This window comes from Gopherus flavomarginatus, chromosome 12 (genome assembly GCF_025201925.1).
Source record: "Gopherus flavomarginatus isolate rGopFla2 chromosome 12, rGopFla2.mat.asm, whole genome shotgun sequence".
Lineage (NCBI taxonomy): Eukaryota > Metazoa > Chordata > Testudines > Testudinidae > Gopherus > Gopherus flavomarginatus.
The window spans coordinates 40,150,223-40,177,397 of NC_066628.1; the positions used below are offsets into that span (position 1 = coordinate 40,150,223).

General features: G+C 39.0%; 1 protein-coding gene across 12 annotated transcripts in view; it reads right to left on the bottom strand.

Annotated features, from left to right (window-relative positions):
- The window catches only part of SPAG9 (sperm associated antigen 9), a 105,458-nt gene that overhangs the window by 60,621 nt on the left and 17,662 nt on the right, over positions 1 to 27,175 (bottom strand). For 7 of the 12 annotated variants that reach the window (XM_050920094.1, XM_050920093.1, XM_050920099.1 and 4 more), the window contains exons 3-4: positions 15,760 to 15,830; positions 2,565 to 2,659 (exon numbers count right to left, since the gene is read on the bottom strand). In XM_050920094.1, coding sequence (XP_050776051.1) covers positions 2,565 to 2,659; positions 15,760 to 15,830 — 166 coding nt within the window. Of the gene's footprint in view, positions 1 to 1,588; positions 1,914 to 2,564; positions 2,660 to 4,246; positions 4,315 to 15,759; positions 15,831 to 22,250; positions 22,331 to 27,175 lie in introns of those variants that run through there. The other 5 variants (XM_050920103.1, XM_050920102.1, XM_050920100.1 and 2 more) reach the window with 5 other exon arrangements.

Here is a 27,175-nt window from a genome sequence, read left to right on the forward strand (position 1 = left end):
CTGACAAGCAAGATCTTCTCCCACTAAAAATAGGGTATCAATTTGTTTGTTTGTGGGATGGGGAAAGAGTCCCCTTTTCAGTTTCCAAGAAATATCTGGAAAGATGCCATTTTGCTGAATTAAAGTCAGACATCATAATTTACTTTCTAAACAACAATAAAAGTATTTATTTAGTCTTTATTTCTTTTAACAGTGGCTTACTGAAATATTATAGCTTTACTAAATATTTTTGCAGCCACTCTACATTACATAACTATTCAAGTTAATATATTATATATTCAGACCATAATGCTTTATCAATAATTTTCTACAATATTTTTCTTCACACTAGCTAACAAAAATCAACACCACAGCCTTTGAAAGGACTGGCTTATTTACATATTAAAATAGTTCTAAAAGTTAACCAAAAGGCTCTACTAAAAAGACAGCACAGTTTCTGAGAAAGACTTGAAATATAAATATTAACTTGAAAAGTGATGACATGCTACTAGATTATTTCTTTATCTAGCTGATAGCATTGGTGTAAAGTGTTAGAGTTCAGACTTTTTAAACGTACAAAAGTAAAATATTATGCTTTACTTTTAAAGTATAACGCCTTAGTAATTGATTATTCTATAGTAATATATTATCCTATTTGTCACAAAAGAAAAAAAAAACAAAAACCCCACTGAAGGCTAAAGACCAAATCCAGGCCATGTGCTACATCTATTCTTTTAAAATAATCTTCCATTAAAACTAATTTTCCGACAATCACATTTTTAACAAGTTTACAAATTTATTTAAGCCAGAGTGACAAATACTGATTAAAGAATGCCAAGTTTACAAGTTTGAAAGATATAATGGACCACATTAAAATTTTATTTCATTTAAAACTAGCACTAAAATGTGTCAAAATTATTTTTTCTCTCTCTTTTTTGTAATGATGCAGATCTGCTACTACTCTAGCAACAGGAATAACAGCACATAACTCAAGGGAGGAAAGAATTGGTTGATTGCCATACAAGTAGAGAGGGAAAGAGGATAACATTTGACTGAACAACAGAGAATAGGCTGTTACAGCTCTAATACCCAAATAATAAGATTTTTCTTTCAAAGTGTTTTAAATGAGCAAGCAGTATTTTTTTTTAAATATGTAAAAAAAATACTGAAATAATTATATTTGAACGAGCACCCATTACCATATGCTGTATATAATCTGGGTAAATGAAAGGCCTAAGCCATCACAAATTTAGGGCTATATAATATTTGCTAAATAACTTACAACACAATGCGTGCAAGCTCTGTCCACAATGTTTAACAAAGCACCTCTATTCTGCTGGCAAGTTAGTGTCAAAGAGATTGATTTAACAGCTTTCTAAACAAAAAACACACTGACTGACCTTGTAATTACTTAAAAAACCACCAATGCAAATTTCCTTTAAACATTTAAAAAACAGTGCCTTGCCTTAGTCTATGAATACTAAATATACAGGACTTCAAATCAGCACTTGATAGCCCGTTGCCTCCTTTTTTAGATCAAAAGATGAGGAAAAATGACGACGATAACAACAAAGAATGCAATAAGCAGAGGTTCGGTAGGGCAGAGTACCTGAGTATCCTTGGTAGATTCTGCGTCAGAGCTGGCACACCAGTAGAAATAGAAAAGTGCACAAGCAGCAAAACAGAAAGAGATACTAAGATAGCTGAATTAATGACCACCGCCCCGCCAACGAAGCCAAACACAAATAGCAGCATGCATCCAGGACTCATGGCGCTGCGCTGGCATGGTGAAACGCCGGAACCAAGGCTACACAGACGACGAGGGTATATCTTTGTAGTGAAAGTCTGTCATTCAGCTGCTGCCACAAAAACAATGCCATCAGCAGCAGATTTCCACTCTCTCCTGCAGCAGCTCCAAACCAATGACATCACTTCTCTCCTCCCCCACCTCCATAAACCATAGAGCTGCTGCTCTTAGCATCTATGCAGCAACCGAGAGAGACAGCCAGCTTATTACCTATTCTCTCCCCCTTCCAGAGTTCATTGGCAGAAAGCTTTGAGATCTACATAATATATTCACATAAAGCTCTCAGCACAAGCAGACATTTAGACATGTTCCTTTGTAAATCTGTGTATAAAGCAGTAGCAACAATGCAATAGTGTTTAAGTATTTTTTAGACTCTCGTATTTCTGCTGTCTACTGTTATTTTGAAGTTATCCATATCCTAAAAGAAACTGTCTAAATTTATAAAAATGTATGCCAAAATTATTGCCCAAGACCAATGTACAGAGTATGTGTGTGTGTGTGTATATATATATATACACATATATATATACACATATATATATACACATATATATATACACATATATATATACATATATCTCAACATTTAGTGTTACAAAAGCAAGTGTTTTTCCCCCCCCACTGATTTCCATATTATTCTTCTATTGCATTCCAATCAGCCGACAAATCTTTCTGATTCAGCCAAACTGTTGTTGTAGGATTTAAGAACAGACAGTCTTGCAAACATACATGAATGGATTTTTCTTTCATTTCAGGGTGAGAGCGTAATAATGCTTACCTAATTCTACCATGTGTGGTGGATTCTAGCAGATCACCCCCCGTTAGTTGATGAAGTTTGGTTCTTTCCAAGTGTTCCATATAATTGTGAATCATCTGTTTAAAACAAAATAGAGATACTGTAAGAAATATGAAGTATCATTTATATGTATTGCAGTTGTATATTTTACAGCCAATATTGTGCACCGCTTTGCAATCCTCCTCTGCATATCAGAAAAAAAGATACCAGGAGTCCGCTCCATTTTACAGTTTAGAGTTAATTTCTTTCAAGGAAGTAAACAAATGTTAACAAAATATTTGACATTTACGGCCACAAGTCTGAACTGAGACCTTTTCCTTAAAAAAGGAGCGTTAGAGAAAGAACCTTAAGTTATTTTTCAAAAATAAAAATTCAGTTTCACTTTAACCCCCTTGAATATATTCCTATATTCATTCACAGGAAATATATGACTAGCAACATAAATGTACATGGTATTTCAGACAGAGTTCTGCAACTAAGTGCCCATAAATGGAAATAATGAAACGCCAATGACTGTAACCTGCTGTTTAAACACATCCATGAAGTAAAGGCAGGGCTTGCGATATTTCTTTGAATGAATGGCAACTAAATCTTCTATATGCAGCGATATTACGTATTTATAAAAACACAGAAATTAGTATTATATATGTCGAAACAGTTTATTGCATTGTTACAGTATATAGCAAAAACCAGCATCGATCTAGAACAGTCACCAAAATAAAATATTTTTAAAACTACATTATCTTTAAGTTTTGAGCAGTTAGTTCCTTTATCAAAATGTGGCATAATTTACTAGTTAATACATTAACGAAGAACATGGTAAGTGTTTGGAATTTAGAAAACTGAAGTGAGATTTGGTGTGTGTTTCAGGCTTTCCTTTGCCTTCTTGGTAAAATACTGGTTAAAAATCCCCATCTACAACAAACTGCTACGTAATGAAGATAAATATCAGACACCAGAAGACTGAGAACAGACACTGAAAAAAGTCACTATGTAAAAGCAAAACTTCCTTTGACTCCATTGAATAAATTAGAAAAAGCAATATGCAAAATCAGATAGATACAACAATTGGTCATTGCCTTTTTTTTTTTGCGCTACCACATGTATGGTCTTGTAAATTTATATAGTTTTCTGAAAATAAATTCCGTGTTGAATTTTGTGTTCTTTAAATGTGTATTTGCGGAAGAATGTAAAACAGGAATAGGTATTACTATGTACATGGTAATCTGTATATATTTCATGCTTTTATTCAGTGAGGGTTTATAAAATTGCCAACATGGTGATTTCTTACTAAACAAAGTATTTGTAAACAAAACGGTTAAAGAAACAGCCAAGCTATTTGAGCTATGGATGTACTATTAACCCATTTTATTTGTTTTTATTGCTTAAGCAGTCCTCTGTAAAAAGACAGAATTGCATTATTTTAACAATTATTTCACACCTTGGATAAATATAAGCCAATAACCAGAACCCTTACTAGTTCGTTAAAATTTGATCATATCTAGGATATCCTTTGTCTGGATTTTGACCTGAAAAAATAAAGATAAAATAAAATAAAGGAACATTGTCTGATTGATATCTTAGGTAGTACCCACGATAAACTGAGGGGAGCATCATCAATACCTAATTTGGCTAAAATTTGATCAACCCCTTCCTTCTGTTACCATTTCCTCATAATTTTGCGTTCATACTTTCCCTTCCCTCCTCCACTCCACAGGAACAAGTTTTGTACCTACAAAATGAGGAAGAAATAAGACATCACAAAAGGCAGTACATTTCAGTTTTAAGCTTGTGAGTAGTTAGAACTTTTTTCTGATCCTTTTAAGCTTTATCTTATTTTATTCTTAAGGTTTTCATTATTAAGTTATGCTTTTCTAGCTCGAATTTCACAGTCATTTAGAACAATGCTTAATCTTCAATAGCATGTGTGCTGTTACACTGGAGCACAACAGGGTTTTATAAATCTATTAAGCCAATCAGGAGCATGAAGCATATGGCTGAGTGAAATTAGAGTGGTAATGACAGAGCAGCTGATTTTATTAAATTTGTTTAAATGATAATGGTCGTAATTGAAAACAGGCATTAAAACTACAATAGTATGTAACAGCAGATTTTATATCATTAATGCTTCATCGTAACCACCATTGTGCAAAGCAGCATAGAGTCACATCAAAATAGTAAATACATCACGCAAGTCACTGACCAGCAACTTCCTCCACATTTTTCATGCACATCTGAGAAGTGTGCCATACTACATCCTGTCCAGCTAGCCAGTCACATCATCGAACCAGGAATTGTTGCAAATGCACCCTGCCCCCGATCCTTGCAAAACTTGCTTTGGCTACCTTCCTCCACTTATAATCCTTGACTATTTTAAAATACCAAGAGACCATAAACATTCCAGACTTCTGTACAATATGGTTCTGATTGCATTTATAATATAGCCTTAGTAAATTTACCAGGTCAGGCCCAAGACCATGGGATGATGTTCAGAAAAGAATATCTGCTGGGAAGACAAGGAGTGCACTTCACCAAAAAGGGGAAGAGCATCTTCAAGCACCAACTCAGCAACCCAGTGAGGAGGGATTTAAACTAAGGTCAAAGGGGGCAGATGACAAAAGTTTGCAGGTAAGCATAAAAATATGACCTTAACAAAAAGCTAGATGGGGGGGGGGGTCACATGGAAAATTACATTATGGTTATTAGAGCAACAAGAGGGAAATCAGTGAGCGAAATCTGATACACATCTTGGATGTCTATACAAATATGTAAGGAGTATGAGGAACAAACAGGAAGAACTGGAACGATTAGTACATGAGCTAAATTTTGAGTTCATTGGTGCTAGAGACTTGGTGGGATATTCCAGACTCATGACTGGAATATTGGTATAGAGGGGATAGCTTGTTCAGGAAAGACAGGCAGCCTAAAAATGGAGGTGATGTTGCATTATACATAAAGAATGTGCATACTCATTCTGAGGTGCAAAAGGCAGTCAGAAGCAGACTAGTTAAGAGTCTCTGTGTAAAGATAAAAGGGGTAAAAAACAGGAGTGATATCACGGTATGGCTACTGTAGTCCACCAAATCAAGGAGAGGAAGTGGATGAGACATTTCTAGAATAAAAAGAAGTATACAAAACAAGACCTGGGAGTAATGGAGGATTTTAGCTACCCAGACTTCTGTTGGAAAAGCAATACAGCAAGACACAATGTTTCCAACATGTTCTTGGAATGTACCAGGGACAACTTTTTCCCCCAAGAAAGTGGAGGAAATAAGGGGGAAGAGTCATTTTAGACTTGATTCTGACCTACAGGGAGAAATTAGTAGTGAATCACTCCATTCACACCCCCTCCACCCCCTCTGGCACTCAACTCTCCCTCACTCGCTCTCCCCGACCCTCGCTCACTTTCACTGGGCTAAGGCAGGAGGTTGGGGTTTAGGGGGGTGCAGGCTCTGGGCTGTGGCCAAGGGGTTTGGAGTGAGGGAAGGGGCTCTGGGCAGAGCCTGGGGCAGGGGTTGGAGTGCGGGAGGGCATATAGGGTGTTGGCTCTGGGAGGGGCTCTCATCAGGCAGCACTTACCTTGGACAGCTCTCGGTTGGGGGCGCAGCAGAGCAACACCAGCTCCCTGCCTGCCCCAGCCCTACATCGCTCTTGGAAGAAGCCAACACACCCCTGTGGGAGGAAGGGGGGGAGCACATGGCTCCATGTGCTCCTTCTGCCTGCAAGAACCATCCCTGCAGCTCCCATTGGTTGCAGTTCCCCATTTTCAGCCAATGGGAGCTGCGGGGGCGGTGCTTGCAGGCAGGAGCAGCACACGGAGACTCCACTCCCTCGAGGGCTGTGGGGGTGTGCTGGCCACTTCTGGGAGTACAGTAGGGCCGGGGCAGGTAGGGAGCCCGCCTTAGCTCTGCTGCACTTCCTGTCTTTTAGCAGCCAGAGATTGTGATTGACTGGCAGAGGCTCCAGGATTGACCAGCCAATCGCGATATACAGGTTGGTGACCACTGATCTACATATATAGGCTAGGAGGAAGGTTATATTTACAGGGTTACACGGTTCAATACATCCTATCACACTGACATTATGATCCTTTATTCACCATTACCATTTTTAATCACATATTTATAAGTTATTCATTAGCATCTCATTAGGAAATTACATTACAGAAATCCTCCTATGCTGCACAAGTCTGAATAAGAATCCTTCAAAGTCACTGGAATAAGCCAAGATTAGTCATCCTGACCAAAGGTTGCCTGTCTCCTATCATGAATAGGTTTGTTTCCTCATAGTTTCTTTGTATGCTAGAGACTAGCAGGAAAGTCATTCATTCCCTTAAAAAAACAAGCATTGTACAAGTTTATTGAAAAATTAGCAAGCCAACATACACTATCAAGATAGATGTACAGATTAAGCCATTAAATCAACTATTCTTGCAGGTCAGAGAATGCTTCTTGTGTTTCTCCAGGAAATCCTGGATTAACCCAGCCCACTGCTATCAACCTCTTAGTGTTTTCTCCAAGAGTTTTGATATCCTTCTGAGATTACTCCTCCCACTTCCATCATCTTAAAAATAAAGTTTTAACTCCTCAAGTTTTCTACATTTCCTGTGTTTATTTTAAGAGTGGATCTGACTCAAGGCAACAACTCCCTCCTCAGCATTATGTTTGAGATGTAACAGATTACTCTAAATGTTACAGAAGTCTTGCATTAGACATTTGACCTTCACAACATTTGAAACTTCTGCCTTCTTTCTCCTCTCAGTTACCCCTTCTTTTTGTAAGATTTGCACTGCAGATTCTATTCAATTCCTCATGACTTCCTAGTGTTGTTAGCTCCGCATCCTGTCTCCAGATCCCATGAACATTTCTGGCCAGGTCCAGTTGTCCAAATGAAGCCAGCCATACTGTTTTAATTGAGCAGCCTGTTATCTTTCTGGTCATGATGTTGTGGTCAGGTGCACCATTTGGGCAGATCTTCAAGATGGATTTAAGTCTTCAAGTTTTCCAGTAGCAGCACTGACCAGAATCATCCCCTGATGATAATCCAGGCAGGTCTAATTTCTTCAGACTTCCCCAGCAGATGTGTGTCAGTCAGCTCCCTGTCCTAACAGTTACCCAACAGAAGCCTCTCCTCTCTTGATAGAGTCCCTCTTAACACAGCCAAGTCTCTTTATGCTTGCCAGTTCCCAGAGTCCTGCAGGCTCAACACAAGATTGAGCCAGACTCCCCAGAGCCAGTGAATGTCATTGTCCCATCACACAACCATGAAGTGTTTGCTAAGGTGTTTTATCTTGAGCTAACTCTTCTCTGCCTGCTTGTTTTCCTTAAAATCCCTAACCAACATAGTCCTACAATAAACATCCCAGTAAGATGATTAACATATAGCATACAGTATTTATATATTACAGAGTAGCTCCATTTCCTTCATATATTGCATGTACTCCTTCTAGTCTGCAATATTCCTGTGTCCCAGATAATCCACTTTAATCTGGCATTTCTATTTTAGCAGAAATTTAAGGACTTCTGCATCCTGTCACAAAGATGTTCTTCTAAGCATAGTTTGTACTTTAATGCTACTTTTAAAAAAAGGTTATGCACCCATTGGGCAGAAATTATCTTGCCATCTTAATTTAAAATTAAAAGCATTCTTCCCATTAACAATGACTTCTGCACAGATGTACACCAGTTAAATAAGATGATGCAGATGGCTATGGTAACATTCTGAGGCACTAAGCTTGTTATTCATACATTACATTATATAATATTTCTGAATATTAATTTTAACACAAGGTCATTTAAATCTTATTTGGGAACACTTGGGGAAATATAGAGTTTTACCTCAATTACATACATACGATTGGTATAACTCTGCTTTGTCAAATTTGTAACTAAAAAGTTCTCTGCATTTCTTCTATGCTAGCCATCCTCCTGGCACTAGGACTGCTTAGGATATTTGTTTATCTGAATGAGCTTGACAAAGTATATTCCAAATGCTAAAGAAATGCTCACTGTTCTGTCACATTTTATCAGATACAAACAGTGACAAACTTACATGGCCCAATTATGCTTCATTAAACGAAGCCAAAACTCACTGGGGGGCGGGTGGAAGAGAGAGATTTTGTACAGTACCTCTATGTTTTCCAAAGAAATGTTTCCTTATAAACAGGGAAGGTATTTGGGAATTGCTATCAAACCATCTTTATTATACATAATTTATAGCGTGTCACTTTTGTAAAAGCTAATTACAAACTGAGAAGTTTCCTCAGCTGTCTGTTCACTCACACAAGTTCTTCCTCCCAACTTCCCACAGGAGGTAAGGAGAAAGCTGTCTTTGTGGCTTGGCTTTTCAGTACAGGAATATCCTTTTCTTTGTTGAGTGCAGCTGTTAGTGTCAGACACTACTTACAAATGCTACTGCAAGCCTGAAAGGTTAGATGTCCTATTTACATATAAATGCAGGTGAATGAAGTAGTACAGCCGTTTTCAAACTGTGGGTCGTGACTCCATTTTAATGGGGTTGCCAGGACTGGTGTAAGACTTGCTGGAGCTTGGTGCCCGAGCCCCACCACCCGGGGACAAAGCTGAAGCCCAAGCCCCACCACCTGGGACTGAAGCCCCAAGGGCTTCAGCCCTGGCTGATGGGGCTCAGGTTACAGGCCCCCTTGGGGCTTTGGCCCTCCCACTCCCCCATGAGGGGACTGGGGCTCAGGTGGGGCTCGGGCTTCAGTCCCCCTCCTGGGATCATGTAGTAATTTTTTTTTCCTGTCAGAAGAGGGTTGCGGTGCAGCAAGTCTGAGAACCCTTGAAGCAGTAGATTGTGTAGTCATGAACTGTAAAAATATTTAAATCTATCATTCCTTAAGTTCCCCAGCATCTGGTTCATGCATTGCACTAAGAAGTCTACTGTACCCTATGCATTAGCAGCAGAGAGAAATTTAATAGAATATTGACAGTATATTTCAGTCTGCTGCAGAACTACTTCTCCTTTGAGCTGTAATGTCAAAAAGAGGAAAGGATAAGAGAACACACCAATGAATGAAACACGGGGAAAAAACCTAGACAAGCCTGATACACTAAAAAGTGGGATGAGGAGAGCGAGAGAAAAAAGGGTATCAAACAGTAAATAAAAGCAGAGGACAGTCACATGGTTTTCAGCAGTTCTCAAACTGTAGATCAGGACCATAAAGTGGATCACGACCTTGTTTTAATGGGTTTGCCAGGGCTGGTTTGGACTTGCTGGGGCCAGGTGTCAAAACCCAAGCCCTATTGTCCGGGGCCAAAGCCTGAGGGCATCATCCTTGGGCAGTGGGGCTGAGATTACAGGCCCCGTGCCTGGGGCTGAAGCCCTTGGGCTTTGGATCCCCCATCCCCCAGGACAATGGAGCTTTGTCCCCACACCCCCAGCCCTGCCCCGGATGGCAGGGATCGGGCAGACTCAGGCTTTGGTCCCCCCTCTTGGGATCATGTAGCAATTTTTTTTTTTTTTTTTTTTAGTCAGAAAGGGGTCACAGTGCAATGAAGTTTGAGAACCCCTGGTTTAGACAGCTGTCAGAGCTAATACTACAAGCTTCAAACGCTCCTTTCATTATTTGATCAACTGACAAGAAAAATCAACTGTTATTTCAGTAAGCATCAAGGATTATTACTTGCAAAGACAAAACTGAAGTTGATCAAAGAAAAGAAAAATATTCCTATTTAGACAGATGAGAGTAGAAGATAAGTTCCTCAAGCAAATATTGTGGTGAAATCACTCAGCTGAATCAGAGGTTTGATTTCATGCAACAGACCCTTGAAGGCAACTTCAAAACTACATTCAGCAATCTGCAGAGTGATGTTATCCAAAAAATGTTACATTAAATGAACAGTGAGGTTACCAAAGCCGAACTGAAATGCTAGGAAGGGTAGTGAAGGGGTTAGACAATAGGAAAATGGAGAAAATCTGATATCATTGTCTTTTCATTCTATCTCGTTTCTCTCAGCTTGAATCCAACTCCTTCATGAATTTTTAAACAAAATAAAAGAAAGACGTGCATAGGCCAGGTGAAGACAGACTCAGTCTTGTACTGACACGACAAGACCGCCTCTGAGCCGCAATATAAAGAAGCAGGTGAGGTATGAAAAGAAGTTCATGTTTTCCAGGATTCCTTACTGACCCTGTAATGGTGCTAGAAAATCCTACAAATTAAGAGGAGACGACAAATTAGTACCCTGTTATTTCCTCCACTATTATGTGTATTGCAGTAATGCCTAGGGATCCCAGCCAAGCCCATTATGCTAAGCAAGGTATACACAGTATGAGAGAGTTCCTGTTCCAAACAGCTTAGAGTCTAAATATACACAACAGGCAAGGGGTGGAGAGAAACACATACAACACAGAATGAATAATGTGAAGTTTTGCAAAGGTCAAGTACGATTTTTATAAAGGATTTGGGGAGTATTAGGTTGTGAGAGGAGTTACCAAAGGGAGAAAGCCAAGGAAAAGAAAGGAGGGGAACATGAAGTGACACCTATGTGAAAGTGACTGGAAAGGAGTGGGGTAGAATAATCAATCAAAAAGCACAGCACAGGAATGCCCAGAGTAAAAGCGGAGGAAGAATTGTGACTTGAAGGGCATGTGACAAGGACGAGCTGCTTTAAATCCTTTTCCTTTGTGGTAGAAGATAGTCACCTCAGTGATAATAAAATCTAAGGAAACGACTTTCCCACCCAAAAGTGCATTTTAAATTGTAGAAATGTTTGGTAAATTAATTGAATAAACCAAACCTGCATAGCTTGTTGTCCGTTTTGGAAGAAAGTCTAGATAAAAACAAGACATTCCAAACATTCTATTAGTGTTCATTAAATCAAGTTAAATTGATTATACACATTTGTTTCTCTCTCTTGTAAACGGAGTATTGGGGAATGGGGAAGAAAAATTTAAACCTTTATATTAATTTCTATTATAGTCAGGACCAAGGCCCATTGTGCTAAGTACTGTACCAATACAAGAGACATGGTCTCTGCTCCAGAGAGTTCACAATTTAAACAAGCAACACAAAAGGGTGCAAGAAAGTGATTCAAAGTCTGAACATTTTTTTAAATATACCATATATATCTTATAGGAGGTGCAACCAGCCCTGCCTATTAAACTTGCTTGTCACTTCCCATTACAAAACCCTGTTATCAATTGCTTATAACTTTACCAAACCAACCATTTGGGCTGAATTTTTCTATACCACAGGTCTGCCTTTTTCTAAAAAATTTAAGGCTGTTTCAGCCAACACAGTTTAGTTGTATCCAAGACTGAAACCAAGGGAAAAAATTTGCAATGTTAAAAATAATCCTGATAATCTTTACTTTGAGACTCTGCAGCACTCCTGTGCTTTGGAGCAGAGGTGGTGTCTGTGCCAGGGATGTACCTTTTACCCTTCCTGTGATAATCCACCCAAGTCTGGCCTTTGAAAAAATATCAGTTCACATAAACTCTAGCACTTCTCTACTTGAGCATAACAGCTAAAATGCCTGAAGAATCCATGCTCAAGGAGCATGCTCCAGCCTCTCATAGTTCCTAGTGCTGGCTAAACGAAGCCTGCACCATCCTCACAGAGCACCTGACTATACTCTTTACGGGGTCAGCAACCTTTCAGACGTGGTGTGCCGAGTCCTCACTTATTCACGCTAAGGTTTCATGTGCCAATAATACATTTTAACGTTTTCAGAAGGTCTCTTTCTATAACTCTAATATATAACTGAACTATTGTTGTATGTAAAGTAAATAAGGTTTTTAAAACGTTTAAGAAGCTTCATTTAAAATTAAATTAAAATGCAGAGCTCCCTGGACTGGTGGCCAGGACGCAGGCAGTGTGAGTGCCACTGAAAGTCAGCTTGCCACAGGCTGCCTACCACATCTCTATTCCCAGAATGGGGCCAGGCTGAGAGCAAGGAGCCTGTATCTCCTGCCTTTATGCTCTCAATGACACCCTGCTGGCACCTAGGCAGCCACCTGACTCAAACACAAAGGAAGTACTGAACTGGGGGGTGGGGGAGGAAGGGCAGCAGGATATTGGACTGGAAAGGGATGGAAGAGAAACTGACTACAAATTGACAGGGACTAGAGCTGGCTAGGCAAAAAGACTGAACGGAGCGGCAGGAGAGGGTAGGCGGGTATTGGTTGGGCATCAGACCAGCAGCTTAGGGCAGAGGGGACATGGACTGGCCAAAGCAGGAATCAGTGTGGGAGAAACATGAGACAGATCTGACAAGGAGCGGGGAAGCGAACTGGGACTGGCTGGGCAGAGTCTGGGACAAAGAGCTGGGTGAGAGGCACTGAAAGACAGACTTCTTGAGGAGCCTGGAGATGAGGACTGAGAGCCAGCATGGGGAGGGGTAAGACTGGAGGCCAACGGGAGACATGACAAGACTATGTTAAAAGGGACAGAGCAGAAGGGAACACGTTTTGATGGGGGGGGGGAAGGGGAGGAGGAAAGACGTGCAGAAGGGACAGGGCAGAGGGGATTAAGACATGCAGAAGGGTCTGTGGCCACTACAATCCAATCCAGAGCCTGGAAAGGCCTTGGGATATTCACAAATGGGCAGTAATGACAACGGTTGCGGACAGCAAAAGATGAGCCACAATTTGTATTTTAACTGGTTTTGATGTAAAGTTCATTTCCAAGGATTTGATCAGAAAATTTCCAACTCAAATGCCGCAGCTCAACAGATATCAAAGTTCTGGTTCTGTCTGGGAAACAACTTCTATTCAAAACCAGAAAAACAGGCAATGATGTCTACACAGTCTCTTCAGAAGGACAGTCTGGCCTACTTGTAATAATATGAAAGAAGGAATTAAGACTTGTGGGTTCTAGTCTTAGCTGTACCACTGATTATCCTCTGGATGTAATTCTGCATTGCTCACATACCCTTAACTTCAGAAGCTACAAAAGCTTCCCAAAACCCACATTATGGGATCCCAGAGTGCTCTGTCTTAAGTCACCTCTTCTTGGCTTTTTTTCCCCCAGTTAGGCCTCTTATTTCCTTTACTTTCTCATCCCCATGAAGAGGCCATTCAGTCCTGTCTTGATTTTTGCTCTTTACAGCTCTTTCCCTCCTGTTTGGTTCTTTCTGGTTCTCTTCCTTTTTTTTGGTCAGCTTCAGGACTTCAATGAGAGGTGTTAGATGTATAATACAAGGACTGGGTACTCACTCTCCGTTTTCCTGTCTACTAAATGTATGCAAGTCTACCTCAGTATTGTGAGGCTAATTCTTAAAGCATGGAGATCCTTACATTAAATATATAATATAAATTCATTATATAGTTTAGGGTCTCAAACCATTATGCTCTAAGCTTTGCTAAACTAAACTAGTGGCAGAAACAGATACCTACCCTGTAGTGTTGTTTCAATTTCTCCTGTTTCACAATTTTAAGGTCAACTAAGTCTACTTTAGGGGTGTTATTTTTCTGCATTAAACAAAATATTTTTCTTTAGGAAAAATATGTTATGGAAGTCTATATACATATATAGCCTACTACAATAGACAAGAGTTATATTAATATTAACATTTATACACTACAACAGTGTGACCGTGTATTTAGAATAATAAACATGGATTTCTGAAAATAAAGTTTCAAGGATACTATGCTAGATCACATACTTCAAAACTTTGTGCACAATTTGTACACTCAAATTTCCACATTAAAAAACAAGTTAACTAACAGCTGCAGAACAGAACAGACTAAGGGTAACATTTTCAAAAGTGACTTTAGGCATTAAGGAGCTTAATTCTAAATGAAAGCCAATGGAACTTGGGCTGCTCAGTGCCTAAATCATTTGTGAAAATGAGACTAGGGCCAAATTTTAAAAGCAGTTAGGCACTGTTATGCTCAGTGCTGCAATCCCCAACTGATATTAGGAGCATAAATCTCATTTTCAAAGCAGATTTAGGAACTGAGGAGTCTATATCTGCAGACAGCATTGCAACGCATACATACCCTTAAAAATATGGGCCATAGGCACGTCTGAAAATTTTATCCTAAACTTTTAAAATTAATAAAAATTTTCAGTAAAATCTTTAGAACCCTAACATCATTGAATTTTATTTTTAAAATCTGGACTTTTTAAAACATAGTTGGGACCCTGTTTTGTACTGTTTGAAAGCCCCATAAACATCATGGTTCCAGCTCCTGTGAAGCTTTCATTCCCTTTCTGCTACTCATTGTCACTATTGTGATGCCTCATTCGCCTAGATGAAAACTATGCTAATGTTACAGATAATCAAATGCTATGTTTTAAGGCACAATATTTTTAGTTGAAAAGGCCAGAAGAGAATTGCTCTCACTTTGAAAGATCAAGTTTTACTACTACTGGAGAGCTAAAAAAAGAACAGGAGCAGTAAAAGGGCTGGATTCAGAAAATAAGATGATCAACAAGCAAGATTCTCTCAATATCAGAACATAGCAAATTTAGTTAAATGTACTCAAATTAAAGTTTTATTAGACTGAAATACTCCCACATATACATGAACACTGGGCCAGCTAGGATCCCTGCCTGCACTAGGAAGATGACCCTTTGCTAATAGTCATGCAGTAACAGGCCTCTTTCACATAGTTTATAACTGTTCAGCTGCAAGAACAGACCATGCTGAGAACAATTTTGTTTGGTCTCAAGTAGCAGTTATTGTTAACAGCTGAGAGAAAGAATGAAGGGAAACTCTCTCCTGGCAATGGTTATCAGCACCAAGTTGATTTCCTATGGTAAATGAACTCTCAAGGAAGAAAGTGGAACCGCTGGCGTTGCAGAAAATGCATACAGAACACCAGAAATAAAGGGATTACGTTACCTTTTTAGTTATTTGTTTGCAGCTCATTACATTTGCTTAGAAAAATTGTTTTGGAGGCATGGAAACTAGAAGGGTCGATATAATTGACAGTTCTGTACAAGCAAAGTAACGTGGAAAACATACGTACAGTCAAACATATGGCAAATAAAAACTACTAAATGTCAAATGGAGTCTGTGTATAATGGATGCTGGCACCAAAAGTGTCAAAATCTATAAATAGAATTTTGTGTACACTGCTTAGCAGGCTAGAATGGCTAAAAATTTTCCACTTTGGCATTAACTGCTGTACATAGGAAGCTTAAGTTCACACATGGTGTAAATATTTTATATCAAAATGATATAGGAGTTATTTAGACACCCACCTCTGTATGTCTTGAATGAAGTGCATTGTATTCTTTCTTCAGTTCTGCCTCCCTCTCCTCAAGTCTGCTAACTGGAAAAAAAAATTAATTAAGGTTAACCCAAGGAGACAATACCAGCTACTGAAAGTCTGATTTCCACAGACCAAAACTCACTCCAGAGGTCAGGGTATTCCAACTGATGGATATCAAGCAGCAAGAGGGCACTTAATTGAGTTGATGAAATTCAGCTCTATTACTGTCCTTCAATCTCTCTCACCTCCCCCCTCCTTCTACAACTAAAGAAAGCACTTCCCCTAAAGGTAGCAAATAGCCATATGAGAGCTGAAATACATTTTTCACCGACAAGTAAGACTATTAAATCATCAGATTTCCAGTTAAATTTGTCCAGGAAAATTGTTTACATTAGTTCTACCAGTTCAGCTCTTTTCACACATGCACAAGAGAAAGTAGGAAGCAACAGAGACCCTATCACATGCTATAGTGTTAATCTTGCATTCAGCGGTCACATCTATGAAGAGAACTGCAAGCGATCTATCGGCATTACCAATAGGAACTCTCACAAGATGATCACAATGGTAACTTCAAGCCTTGGAATCTAGAAAACTTCTCTTCTACATAAACAGGCAGCCAATTCACAGGCCTAAATCAAACCTGTATTTCTCCACTGAAAAGTTTTAAATGGTCGAAGCAGAGAAAATATTAACCAGATACTCTATGTTACAGTGATCTAAAGTATTAATCATTTGGCCATAACTTACTGTATTCTACATGCCATAACTAGACTTCTTACATTTAAGAGTTCAACCTTGCACTTCACTGTATATTAAAATAATGGTCCTGCAGATGCAAAACTAAACTTATCATTTTCTTTCAGTGTTTACATTTGAAGACAAATGTACTGAAATTAATCTCAAGTTTATTAAAACACAACTTAGAAAATTTTTTAGCCACCAGTGCAGTCTTAATTTACAAGATCAAAGATGATAGGGCTTTTTGGTTATGGCTTGTCTTCACATATGCTACAGCAGCACAGCTGCACTGCTGTAGCACGTTAGTGAAGAGACTAAAGTAGAACCACGACTGGGGCCCAGCTGTACTGATGTAGCACTGCTAGTGCAGATGCTCTACACTGATCAGCGAAAGCTCTCCCATTGGCATAATTATTCCACCTCCCTGAGCAGCGCTAGCTATGTCCCTCCCCCACTGACACAGTGCTGTCCACACTGGCGCGTAGGCTGGTATAACTTATGTTAGGTTAGGGGTTTATTACAGGAGCGGGTGGGTGAGATTCTGTGGCCTGTGTTGTGCAGAAAGTCAGACTAGATGATCATAATGGTCCCTTCTGACCTTAAAGTCTATGAGTCTATGTTGCTCGCAGGGTGGGTTTTTCATACCCGAGCAAATTAAGTTATACCGATGTAGGTCTGCAGGGTAGACCTGGCCTTAGACCAAGTTATCTTCAAGGTTATCGTATCCCCATACCACATTTCTCTTCCAATTGTTTATAAACCCAATGCTCTTTACACTACATTTTTAGTATAAGAAGTAGAATTCTGAACAGCCAGGCCTATGTTAGAATTAGCTCTCTCAGTTAAAATGTTGGTTGTTTTTTTGTTTGTTTTTAAATTTAAAAACCTTATGGTTACCTTTGAAAATGCAAATTATTTAAAAAAGGAGTACTTTAAATCTGCATACCATTGGTATGTCAAAGATATACCAAATTGATCAGCTGCTCCCCACAACTTAGAAATGGGTTAGAAGTAAAACAAGTACATTTTCTGTCCCATTCTGAAAAGTAACAAAGTACTTTACCAGTACAGGATCATCTACAGCTCTCAGCAGATAAAGCCAAGGTTACCCTTGGTTTTAACACTTTCAGCTCGTAACTCAACTGTAATTGGAATCCTCACATTAACAAAACATGTAATTCTAATATTCAGTACAGTGTTAGGAAGGTTCTTAGAAAATCCTTTTTCCAACCAAAATGGTCTGTCATGGCCTTCTGCAGTGTTCAATCATGTCATTTTAATATAAGCTGTTACCTAAAAGTCTTGTTTTTTCCCTTTCGTTCAGCTACAGAGCTTTTTTCCCCCCTGCCATTACAAGTTTGTCAACTAACTTTCTGCTTGTGGAACATGCGAGAATATTACATTATGTATTCTTTTGATTTAGGCAAGTGCTCCATATTTTCTAGTTGAGGTTCTCTTCTTCCACTTGCCCTGTTTAAACCCCTCAAGATGATTTATAATACAGTTACCAATCTGTCTGCAGATATAGACTCAGTGTTGTGTCAGTATCACAAGACCTATGCCAATATTTTCTTGCAATTTGTGCATTTCTACTATTGCCAGAGTGCTCGTCATTAATATTTCTCAATGCACCATTTTTTTAGTACCCCACATTTTCCACATAGGATGTATTTTATACAGGTACTTTATATAGATACTAGTTTTAAAATGTTCAAATTGAATAGATTCAAAAGATGTAATCATAACTTACAACTGTTTGTGCATGTTGATCAACATTACTCTCTAATCTCATCTTGCTCTAAGAACATTAAGATATTTGACAAGACCTTTTGCACTCTAGCTATAAATACCAAACTGCTCAAAATTATATTTTTTTATATTATATATACATACACACACACACACACCTATAAACCAATCTTACAATACAGTAAAAAAATCTAATGCACATAATGGCAGGCTGAACAAGAACTCTAAGGTGAACTTAGCAGCAATTAAGGATGTATCCTTAAAATGTAAATATAGCAATAAATACATGAACATTAATTTTGAAAGGCTTGATATAGGATGCAAGATGCTTAGCTGTGCATTTCTAAAGAAATTATCAAGGGACTGTAGAGTAAAGCAGACGAGAAGAATCTAATTTGTCAGAGGCAATGTCCATTCTGAACACTCAGGGAGAGAAGATAAGTGCATTGAAGCTTTGGATAAGTAGCCAGAGAAACAACCGATTTTACTTGAAAAGCCAACTTTTGCCTACCCTATCAGACTATATGAACTATTATCTTCTAGTACAGCTGGACTACAGCACATCAGTTTACAATCTAAGTTAACTATGCCTTGGCCAGATGAAAAGATACTATAAAAATATTTACAACAAGCAAGGCTGGCTCACCTTAGTTTTTCCTGTCACTAATACGTTTGTAAAATCATCAGCTTTAGGACTTTTAAGAGGAAAGGTCTTATTGTCATTCCCTTTTGCCCTCACAGCCAAATTTTTCAGGTGCTCAAAAACTGCCTGTCTAAGCGAGCAGTTTGGAAATCAGGAAGTGCAAATAGCATTGCTAGTTGGCTTCATGTTATGGGAGACCAGTTCCCTTCCTTAGAAACAGTTTCCAAGTACACTGAAATAGCATCAGGACCTAGATAATGCTAAATATTAATTAATGATGGCTTGGGTTTGAAATTTTGCTTCTCAGTGCTGGTGAGTAGATTATATTTACTGTAGTCACAGCCGGAGATTAGCACAGAAAAACACACTGATACAAGTTTAAATCCTCTGACTTATGTCTTAACTAGTACTGGCTCATAATGATTTTCCAGAATTCACCAGAAGTGACCTAAACACATGCTACATTTAAATAACTATCACTTTACAGTTAAACCATGAGACTAATTCCCAACACTTCATTTTGATCACCACAGTCTACCTAAATGAAATCAGCAGTAAAATCTGCTTTCTACAATTTACTGTGGTTAACAGTTTAAGATCACTGATGCTGTCCTAGTGCTACCCCAAATTAGGCTATTTGCCTCCTTCATTGGGCCTATTCTAACAAGAATGGCAGCTCCATAATTAAAGCTATGGGTGACAGTTTCACTAGATGCAGGCACTAAAGACCCAGGGTGCACACCCATATAGATTTATTTCATAACCATTCTACTTGTTGTGGGAACATTTTATTAGAGGAAGGCCCTGCAATGTGACCAAAATGTCTAACTCTGGTTTAGTCTAGTCTAATCTCCTCAGGAGTTCTTTCCTCAGCAAGATGCCTACAACTGAATGTCTAGTCTCTTGCTCATGCATTTCATCCTGGGATTTGCTGGTCAAGCTTGTGACAGCCTTACACTCAACTTGATGGCCTTTTCCTGTCTGTCTGTAATGAAATAACTTTTGAATGCCACATCTGATCAATTACAGAATTTCATGGAAAGTTCTAGGCATCAATAGACAAAATCCTATTGATTTTGAAGAATAACTGGAAACCAGAAGAGGAAAAAGTGAGACAGATGAAGCCCCTGCCAGCTTTTCATCATAGCCTCAAGCACCTCTGCAATTGTTTATAGATCAAAACAACCTGCACAACATTCCAACATAATACTCTCACCTCATCTCAGTCCATCCTCCCAATAAAGTTTAACATGTTGACATCCTGAATGACTTTTCGCCCAAACAGAAAGAAAAAATGGGGGAGAGGGGACAAATGACCATGTGCGCACAGTCCCTGGGGAGCAGGGGGAGGAGAGGGAGAATGGGAGCACACAGCCCTTGCCATGGAAAGAAAAATGGGCAAACCCTGGAATGAGGACAGGAGCCTGTCCATCTTTTAGCCAACACTGCAACATTTTTTTTTAAAAAGAAAAAAAAGTCTCTCATTATAGCAAGAATGACAACACCCACATTCCCATCTGAGACACAACTCACCCCCCGCCACAAACCAACAACCCTGTAAAAGAAGCCAATGAAGCAAAACAAAACCCAATACACCCAACCCCAAGATATTTTACTTAAAAAGGGAGAATCAGACACTCCATGGAATCCTTTAGGGACTTCACTATTGCTATTGAATTTTACACAGACGATGCTCAGATAAAGCACTGATAAACAACAGTATAAAACTCTAAGACACTGAGTAAGGGTATCAGAACCTGGTTCAAAAAAGAAACAAAAGCTTAGCGATTAATATGGGCTTACAAATGGGTCTCCTATTCCCAAGAGAAACAGGACATCACCACAGCAATAGGCCAGATGGCAGTACACAAAGCCCTTTAGACTGGTAATACCACCACCAGGGCAACAAATTTAAGTCTGAAGGTTGCTTCACTTTCATTTTGCTCAGTTTGCACATGGAGCAGAGTAGGAGTCTGAAATCAGCCAGGTAACATCTATTTTAGTAGGCTAACTGTAGTGCCATTTGGAACACCCTACAGCCTCACAGGGAAGGGATTTAAAAACAAACATGTAGAAATTTGAGATTATATTAAAGAAATGATCATAAAGCAACTGAAAAAGTTCCTTTTGCAATCCAATGTCTCAGACCCCTATTTCTGGCTAGAAAAGTATTGAAAAGATATCACCACAAGGATGGTGGGGTGAAGGAAGCCTACAGAAAGTATCAAGCAGAGATTTAAAACAACCTGTTTTGGCCCTTTCATTGAAATAAATACTTAAATTGCTGAAAACAAATCCATTCTCAATTTTCCTGCTAGCCAAATATAACTATTCAGATGAAGGGAGAGATCTAACCGTCAGCCTTATTTATAATTATATTCACATGTATTTTAAGAAGATGACTTGGCAAGATCATTATCTGCTGCCATTTAAGACAGGACAGGAGCATCAAGAATTGAGCAACTTTTGTCAGTCTTAATCTGTACTAAATTTTGTGTCAGCTACCGAGAGTATCTAACCACAAACAGTCCTTTACTTCTATTGTTTAATATTCAGCACAGATTGAAGTCTAGTTTCTCAGATCTTGCATATCACCAATCTCAATTTCAGAAAAAATTACAATTAGTGAAGTTAATTGAATGCCCTCGAAATTCATTATAGCCCAATTTGTAATAACACATTACAAGTTCAATATTGATTTTGCAATACTGCAGAGTAGATTCTAAAAGTTCAATCTTTCCAGGTACAATACACACCTACTAAAAAACACCTTACCTGTTTCATTTAAATGGTGTTTTACACATTGAAAAATACTATCCTGAACAGTGGAAGAATCCCCATTGATCAATTTAAGGAAGTAATTTTTTTAACTAATTTTGTTTGGACAATTCAATTTTTATACAGAGCTCTAAATCCTCAATCAAGTTCTGCATCTATACAAATATTAGTTCAGCTTTGAATATAGTATGTAAACCAAGTTGTAAATATTCAAACAATCAGAACACTAGACTGAAAAGAAAACAGATTCCATTGGAAAAACAAAGTTTCCATGAAAGAAAATGTTCACTTTAACATACGCTCAAGATTCATCTGCAATCTGATATACAGCACAAAGTGAAACAATATCCAAAGATCTGAAATACCAGGACTCCATATAAAAACTTAAGCCTCCTTGATTTAACTTATCCAGTTCATCTCAAACTGAACCAGTCAAGCCTCAAAACAGGAAATTAAGTATTAAGGGAAACTGAGGTGAAGCATTTGGAACTTCCACCTCCATCCTGAGAACAAGTATGAAGGATTAGGCAATAAAAGTTGCCTGTCCTGCCTGTTTAAAAATCAGATCTTACCTCCCAAGTTTGATGGCTTTTGCCAAGTTTGGAACACCCTCCATCTGTTTGTTGTCCTCTGCCTCAAAATGCTGATTAGCCTAAGGGGGAGAAAGAGAAACAGACCTGCTAGAAAGCCAAATCCAACTGATCAGATGCCTCCTTAAGAAGAATTATCAGCTCCTGCCGTGCAGACAGAGCAAAGAGATCCCATTTATTAGTGGACCTTACTTGCATGACACTTGTGCCCATTCTGAAGGTTCTCCTTGGACAGTCTTCCTTCACCTGATTCCCTAACAACATGACTCACACCAACTTTAAAAGACGCAGAACACACCTTCTGTAATCTTTACTGACTATTTGTTAAACTGACCATCCCAACCTTGGCAGGGAAAAACTAAATTGATTCAATACAAGGGTTTAACTACAAAGAAACAAGAAAGCTAGACAGAATCTGAGGGTAAAACATACTGTTTAAGACAAATAGTAAACTCAGTTCCTTGGCAAGAGTTTTAACACCTTCAAATAGTTCACATTTAATACTTGTTCTACACTGGAGTTAAAGTTTTTAAATTGACAATATACTGATTTAGACTTCCAAGATTACAGAAATATTTGCTCTCGAGCAAACAGCAATGCGCATATATTCAGTTTTTTGCTTGCAGAATTCCATAAAATGAACAAGCAGCAAAGAGTCCTGTGGCACCTTACAGACTAACAGACGTATTGGAGCATGAGCTTTCGTGGGTGAATATCCACTTCATCGGATGCATACCCACGAAAGCTCATGCTCCAATACGTCTGTTAATCTATAAGGTGCCACAGGACTCTTTGCTGCTTTTACAGATCCAGACTAATACGGCTACCCTTATGATACATAAAATGAACAGATATCCATTACCTTTAGACTGTAATGTGTCCACTAATATTGCCTTAAGGCCCAATGAGTTCCCAATTTGATCGAGTAGAAACTATCACTGAAAATCTTTAAACCTGACAAACAAGTGAAATTTTTTAAATAAGTTGTCATCTAAAATCCATGTTATTTTCATTCAATGTTTATGTAACAGTAGCACTCTAGGATCCCCCCATGCCCAAGAACTGAAGCCCACTGAGCTAGACTCTAAAAACACAAGCAAAGACAATTTCCGCCAGAACAACTTGAATCTACCACATTGTTTAGCCAACCTACATACAAAAGTAATGGAGCATCCTGACAATGACTACAGGGTGAAAAAAAGGACAGAATGAAGAATGGAATCACGATACAAAATGCTGCTGTTTCTAAAAGAGCTCAATACCAGGAGAACAGTGATGCTAAAACGACAGTGCGTTAACTTTATAAAAGAAGCCAGGTTACCAACGACAAGCCATAATGTAAAATCCAGAAAGACATTTAAAATCTTACACACCCTTTGCTGTAAGTAACAACTACAGCAAGTGAAGTTTTTTGGATAAGCAAAATTTAGAAGGCAGTCTAAAATTTAACAAACTAGAGATCCTCAACAAATCTGTAGCTTATCAGGCCTGGGCAGTAGCTAAACCTTTTATTGTTAACTTTCCCCTGAGAAATACGTCAGTGCTGATATTGGTCACGTAATGTTCATGACTAATACTGGTTAACTTTAAACATCCTGTTCCCTTCACCCCCCCCACACTCTTAGTTTTATTAATAGGCTTCACATGAGTAGAGTTTAAAGCACACTGATCCATTATGTTGTTCCCATTTTCTACTACATTTGTGTCTCCAGTTCTGTAACAAGACTGACTCCTATGACAAGCTCTCTAACTGCAGCTCTGCTCCATCTAGTGGGCTATCGATTTCCACAGAATACAGAGGAAGAATCAATGCCAGCGGGTGCAGTAGGTTAACAACTACATTAAACAGGCCAGCCTGTTGTCTCAAATAAAGGATTGATATTGAAACATAAAACAAGGTTTTTCTAGAAAACGTTTTAAGTTGATAAAGTTATGCTATAAGACCGTGTCAGCTGGATCCTCATCTTTTTCTGGTGCTATATAAATAATTTTTTAATACAGGCTGAATGCCTTGCTCAAGTTCAAGTGAATAATATCCAGAGTTTGGCCATCTGATGTCCAGTTTTGCAATTTATGTGAAGTTTGTAGGTGGTTTTCATTCATTTCTTAGGGATCAAACCACAAAGCCATTTCAGGTAGGCCCACCAGTACCAGACTTGGCAATAGTTCAAGAGAGTTGAATGGTATGGCACTAACTACCTCACTGCACTACGTGGTTGGTTCCTCCCAGGGAGGTTACACTGTCAAGACCAGGAGTCTCAAACACGCGGCCCATGAGGTTATTTTCTGCAGCCCATGAGCTCCTCGCAGCCCCCTCACCCTCCCCCAGCATTTACCTAGAGCAGCTCCGGCCTGACACATACCAGGCTCCTGCCCCCACAGTGCCTGAAGCAACAGCAACACACACTCCTGTGCCCCTCCTCCCCCAGGTTCTGGGGAAGGGGCTGGAAGGGGTAGGGAAGGGATGGGAAGAGGAGGGGCAGGGGTGGGACCTCATGGAAGAGGCGGAGTGGGGGCGGGGCCAAGGGCAGCAGGGGGAGGTGTCAGTAATGCAGCACTCAGGCCAATGTACAAGTCCTCATGTGGCCCTCATGGAAGAGGCGGAGTGGGGGCGGGGCCAAGGGCAGCAGGGGGAGGTGTCAGTAATGCAGCACTCAGGCCAATGTACAAGTCCTCATGTGGCCCTCATGGTTATTTCAGACCCCTGGTCAAGACAATGGATATGACAGGCAGGGAGAAAGTTGCCCTGTAACTATCTGTGACCCAATACATTGCAAATAAGACTTCAGCTTCTACTGCTGCAATTCTAGACTGAAACTTAGTTTAAAAAAGAAATTGAAGTTAGTGCTCAACAAGAATGTTCTGAAGACTCAAGTGTTTTGCAGTTATTTTGTTGCACAATGGAGTTTAATCAATTTTCTACAGAACTAGGCAATGCGATATTTGCTTCAAGAGGTTAGCGTTCTAAAGCAGCAGCACTTAGGGTTTAAGAATACTTGCATTCTAACAGGAAATTGTACCCCAAAAAATCTAGGCTCTTAAATTCACATTTATGTATTAGCTGTAGAAAGTCTTCCGGTTCAAAAAGCAAGAGCTTTTAATACCACAATATACTATATGCAGTCCTATTAATTTAACTGTTATGAACAATTAGCGAACAATGTTATTGTCTAAAATTCCAGTATTTAATCATTTATTGGAGATCAAGGCAGCCTCAGTGTAAACATTAAATTAGAATTTAAATATGAAAATGTATCACTGGAAATATCACTTAAGCAAGTATGATTTGTAGTTTTTCCAAGAGTAAGCCTCTACGACCAGGCCAGGATCTTATGAGCAAGAGTTTAACTGCCTAGTTATAGTTACAACAATGGATAAAGTGAATAATTCTATAAAATCTGCTTCTAGTATATGAAAGCATATGAGACAGTTAATGGTGGATAACTTAGATTAGACAGTATCTACCATCTCAAAACAGTAACACAGATCTAGGGTGGCTCAATTTGTCAAAGAAAACATGATTTGGGCCTTTCAGAGGATTTCAGAGACAGGTAATAAGTGATTTCTGCAGTAGACAATTATTAGGGCCAGATTTACATTCAGTTCCACAGGAACATTCCCATAATAGGTTTCTGAAACAAGAAGAATGATTAAGAAGCCATTCTGATTTGTGTATACAAAATCACAAAGTACAAAGGCAGGACATTTGTAAAAACTCCATTTATTTTCAGTATGTTAATGGTCTTATCTAACGCCAAAAAAAGAGGCAGTCAAAAATTACTAAAGAGTGGGATTATAATATTTCTGTACTGTGCAATACTTCTATACCAAAGCTTAAGTTTACACTGGAGATGCGTGTAAGAGTAAAGTTTAGCATAGGAGAAGTACTTGATCACACAGAAAGTAATAACATCTTCAAAGAGTTACCTATCAGAAAAGCAGGAGCCTCTACTCATTTCACATGAAATCAAACAGTATCACATTCAAGAAAATTGCTATGTAATGAAAAGCGTGAAGGCAATTCCAGGCTAACACACTTAGTTTCAAGTTAACATCTTAATGACAAGAATCTTCCCAAATGCTCCAAAGCCTAGTAACAATTATGGTGCACCTTTATCTAAATATAACCTTCCTAAATAAATCAGAAATACAATAGTCAAGGGCTAAATGGCTTCTTGAATTATACTCCTGCGCTCACATTAACATATACATGAATCCCTCAAAGAACAGTAAATGAACATGCTCCAGTGCAGTTCTGAAAGGGCTGAGAGCTATTTTACCTGTCATTTCTCTTTACAGCCACGAGGTACTATGGACCCAGAACTGAGAGTGGAGAGACTGTCTCCTGTGCTCCCAATGCTCCCTACTGGTGCCCAGAAAGTAGAAAGAAGTAGGAATACATAGCAGTGAGAAGCTGAGAGATGGAAAGGCTAAAGCAAGGGTAGGCAACCTATGGCACGCATGCCGAAGGCAGCATGTGAGTTGATTTTCAGTGGCACTCACACTGCTCGGGTCCTGGCCACCAGTCTGGGGGGGGGGGGGGGACGACAGACTCTGCATTTTAATTTCATTTTAAATGAAACTTGTCAAACATTTTAAAAACCTTATTTAATTTACATGCAACAATAGTTTAGTTATATATCATAGACTTAAAGAAAGAGACCTTCTAAAAACATTAAAATGTATTACTGGCATGCAAAACCTTAAATTAGAGTGAATAAATGAAGACTCGGCACAGCACTTCTGAAATGCTCCTGACCCCAGCGCTAGAGGGAAGAGGTGCAGAGGTGGAAAGGAGCAGGGAGAATGGAACATAAGAAGGTAGGGACACCAGAGTCTTTAAACACTAGAGTGGACTCGTCCATATAATACAAAAGAACCAAGAAGTCCCAACATTCCTCTGCTGT